At 32.6% G+C, this 3,618-nt stretch overlaps 1 protein-coding gene across 1 annotated transcript; it reads right to left on the minus strand.

The window, feature by feature from the left end:
* Nucleotides 1-1,237: 1,237 nt before the first annotated feature.
* LOC102603898 (probable carboxylesterase 8) lies at nt 1,238-3,349 on the minus strand. Its single transcript, XM_006339447.2, has 2 exons — nt 2,689-3,349; nt 1,238-1,814 (listed from the first exon to the last, which is right to left on the minus strand). The coding sequence occupies exons 1-2, from the start codon at nt 3,233-3,235 to the stop codon at nt 1,342-1,344; spliced, it is 1,020 nt and encodes a 339-aa protein (XP_006339509.1). The 5' UTR covers nt 3,236-3,349; the 3' UTR covers nt 1,238-1,341.
* Between the last annotated feature and the right edge of the window lie 269 nt (nt 3,350-3,618).

A 3,618-nucleotide genomic window follows, 5' to 3' on the forward strand; every position in this document is an offset into this window, starting at 1 on the left:
ATAGGGTATGTTTTACCAAAAAATAAAAAAGAAGTTAATTGATCATGTAATTAACTCAAAATAAATTTCTTATTAGTACAAAATAAGTTACATTTTGTCATGGAAATTTAAGTTTTTTAATTAAATAAATAATAATTAATTTATCATTGGTTAACCTTTTCTTTGTATGCATGTGATCATGTTTTTTTAAAAGATATCATATACACTTTTCGTCAGATATTCTAGTTTCAAAGTGAGTTCTATGAGACTATGACTATAAAACTTAAAGAAGAAGAAAAGAAAGAAACAAAAATAGACTCTTGAACGAAATGAGAAATAATTTTATGTGTTAACAACTGAATATTACAATCATAACTCATGAGTTTTTTTTCTTAAGTTTCTCCTTTTGTGTCGAGTATCTACTTTAAGATTCGATTAATTAGTATTTATATCAAAAAAATTATTTTTGCTTTTTATTAAAGATGACTTCATACAATCTCAAAATTATAATTAAAATTAAAAAAAGTATTTATTACTTTACGGCAATCTTTGATAGTATCCGACTTATAACCCTAAATACCGACAGTTATATATGATTATTGTATCTTTAGAGCATTTACATAACCAATCAAATTCACATATTGCGATGTTTGAAATTTTTGAGGGAAAAACTAGACGCATGACAAATGCAGGAAACATAAGTGTGCAAAATATATGTGTACTATACAGTATACATCTTTGGATAAATAAAAGATAACCTTAAATTATATATGGTTATAAAATAAAGCATGTGTAATATAATTAAAATGACAAGAAAAAGAGAGACACAAAGTAATAGTACTAATAGTAATAGGGTTTTTTTTATGCTTTTCTTTTCACTTACTCTTATCTTGCTTCTTACTTTGTTACAAGAAGAGAGGGGTATATATATATATACATACTTGGACATCAAAAATATTATATGGATATCTATTTGCATGGATATACTTGAGCACCAAATATATTGGAGTATATAAAACCTAATTTACAACATCTTGTATAATGTGTGTGTATTTATATGTTACCACAAAATATACATATATATCTTACACACATTATATTGTGTATATATATGTTACCACAAAATATATGTATATGGGGATTCATTTTACGACACATATTCTAATATATAAACATGGGAAATGAATTGTTCTTGAAGTGACTTTCTTATATAACAACACCAATAAGTACACTTCAATTCTTAATAATTTGAGATCAATCATATAATTTTCAAATTCATTCCATGTAAATATTATACCAAGCCGACTTTCTTATTAGGAAAAAAAGGAGAAAAAACACATATACTCAAATTTTAAGTGATTATCACATGGCTGATTTGCCCACATTTTCATCACAAATATATTTGACAAAATCCTTTATAGAATCATACAAATCTTGTGCACATTTTTTATCAAATATCTCCACAGCATGATATCCTGTTTCAAGAAACTGAGGAGTCACGTGCACCCCATGTGACTCTATCATTTTAGCAAATTCCTTTTGCCCATCAATAAGTGGATCTCCTCCGTACCCTCTGATCAAACACCTTGGCAACCGTTCGATCTTCTCTTTCACTTTCGTCTCATTAATCAACGGATTAGAATACTCGTGATCGCGATCCACACCTTCAGGCAATGCAAGCAACCACATCAGATCATTCACATGCAAAGGCAAAATCTTGTCATTGACAAACTTGAGCTCCGACTCCGACCTCTTGACCCCACCAAAGTAGGGCTGATTCATTATCAACCCTACGATCTTGATTGGGTCGAGATTGATATCGAGTGCACGTAGACCTGCATTTACAAGTAACAAAATTAATTCATAAAATGTGACTCTAACGTCTTATTTGTTTCTATTGAAATTTAAACGTATGAATCTGAATGTATATAATAAATATACAATTTAAATAAAATTAAAAAATAATTATCATTATTTGATTAAATAGTGACAGTGGAGATAATTTATATATAGTGATGGTGGTGATGATAATAGTTATTGTTAGTGGCTAGTAATGATGATGATGATAGTTGTGACGATGAAGGTAATTGGTGTTGTGGCAACTATCATAATGGTGGCGATTGGTAGTAGTGTTGGTTGTTGTAATAATGAAATTGGTTGATGACTTGATGTTAGTAATTGACGATGTGGAAGATGGCAACCGAAGAATGAGTGGTGGTTAGTGATGTGTTTGTGGTAGTTGGCAGCAATGCTAATTATGATGATAGAGGTGGTTGATAGTAGAAATTAACCATAGTATTGATAATGACTAATAAAAGTGATGGAAGTAGCAGTGGTGACCAAAGAATGTATAGTGATAATTGACGGTGTTAGTTGCCATGGCAGGGTGTTATAGTAGTAGAAATTGACTATATTGATGATATTGGTTGATAATGGTGATGGAGATAACGATAGCTACAAAGATAGGGGTGGTGGAAACAACAAATATAATCCTAATGATGAAGGAGATAAGTGTGGTAGCAATAATAGTTAGCAAGGATGGTGGTGGAATGATGGTAATAATAGTGGCGGTGATGATGATTGCGATAACAGTTGTAGATCTTAATGATTAAGGCTTATTCCAATGCGTTAAGTTTTAGGTGAATTATTAGATCTCAATTTATTTTGATCCATCTAAATTACTTCAATCCGATTATTTGACACTCATACCTGCATGGTACACGATATTTCCTCCGGAACTACTACCCATTAAGAAAACTTTAGAGAAATCAGCGAACTCTTTCAACCATGGATCACCACCGTTAATAGCTTCATCTTTCGCCCATTTGATAGCATCCACGGCGTCCTCATAGGCGGCGGGAAGGCGATGCTCCGGGGCGAGGCGATACTCAACGGAAGCAATCAACGCTGGGATCTGAGCTGACATGGCATTACACGATTCATGAAAAATAACAGAACTCACACTCAATAGCAAAAATCCACCACCATGGAAGTATATGATGAGCGGCAATTTGGCGTTAGGCGGCGGAGAAACAGGCCGATAAAGGCGTATGAAGGTGTTGGCGGCCGGATTAAGAGGTAAGTCTTTTGAAAGTGAAATTAGCTGATTTGACGAATTGGGGTCAATTTCTGGGGTTGAAGGGACATTAGGAACTGGGGGGTTTCTAGTGAGAGATCCATCTGGATTTCGAGTAATTTTGAGGAACTCGTAGGCATCTTCCATGGTGGATTCTGCTATAATATTTCGCTCTGCCATGGTAGTATAGTATAAGAGATTAAAACTGAGATTGTATTTTTTTATTTATTTTCTCTTTCAGCTATAAAGGGGGAAAGAGAAGGGGTAATTAAGATGAGCAGCTGAGTTAGGTAAATGAATTTATTAAATGGTTGGAAATATTAAGTAAGAGTCAAGCATCAAAAATATCTCTAAATTTTGACCCAATCTATTAGTTTCATTCCTGAGACTTGTTGATCGTCTTAAAAATATCTCTTTATTTGATTAATTAAATTTAGATACATCATTGATCCACCACATGATATAACAAGTGATCGCACATTCTTGTAGAAACATGTACTCTTAATATTAAAAAAAAAAAACCCGAAAGAAGTGTTGAACCCCCCCCCCCTCCCCAAACTTAA

This window comes from Solanum tuberosum, unplaced genomic scaffold (assembly GCF_000226075.1).
Source record: "Solanum tuberosum cultivar DM 1-3 516 R44 unplaced genomic scaffold, SolTub_3.0 scf00010, whole genome shotgun sequence".
NCBI classification, from domain to species: domain Eukaryota; kingdom Viridiplantae; phylum Streptophyta; class Magnoliopsida; order Solanales; family Solanaceae; genus Solanum; species Solanum tuberosum.

Bases quoted from the DNA above. Each gene is read 5' to 3' on its own strand.
- LOC102603898 (XM_006339447.2), bottom strand. From the start codon at position 3,235: ATGGCAGAGCGAAATATTATAGCAGAATCCACCATGGAAGATGCCTAC. The intron at 1,815-2,688 runs GTATGAGTGTCA...TTGTAAATGCAG, and splicing joins AAATATCGTGTACCATGCAG to GTCTACGTGCACTCGATATC.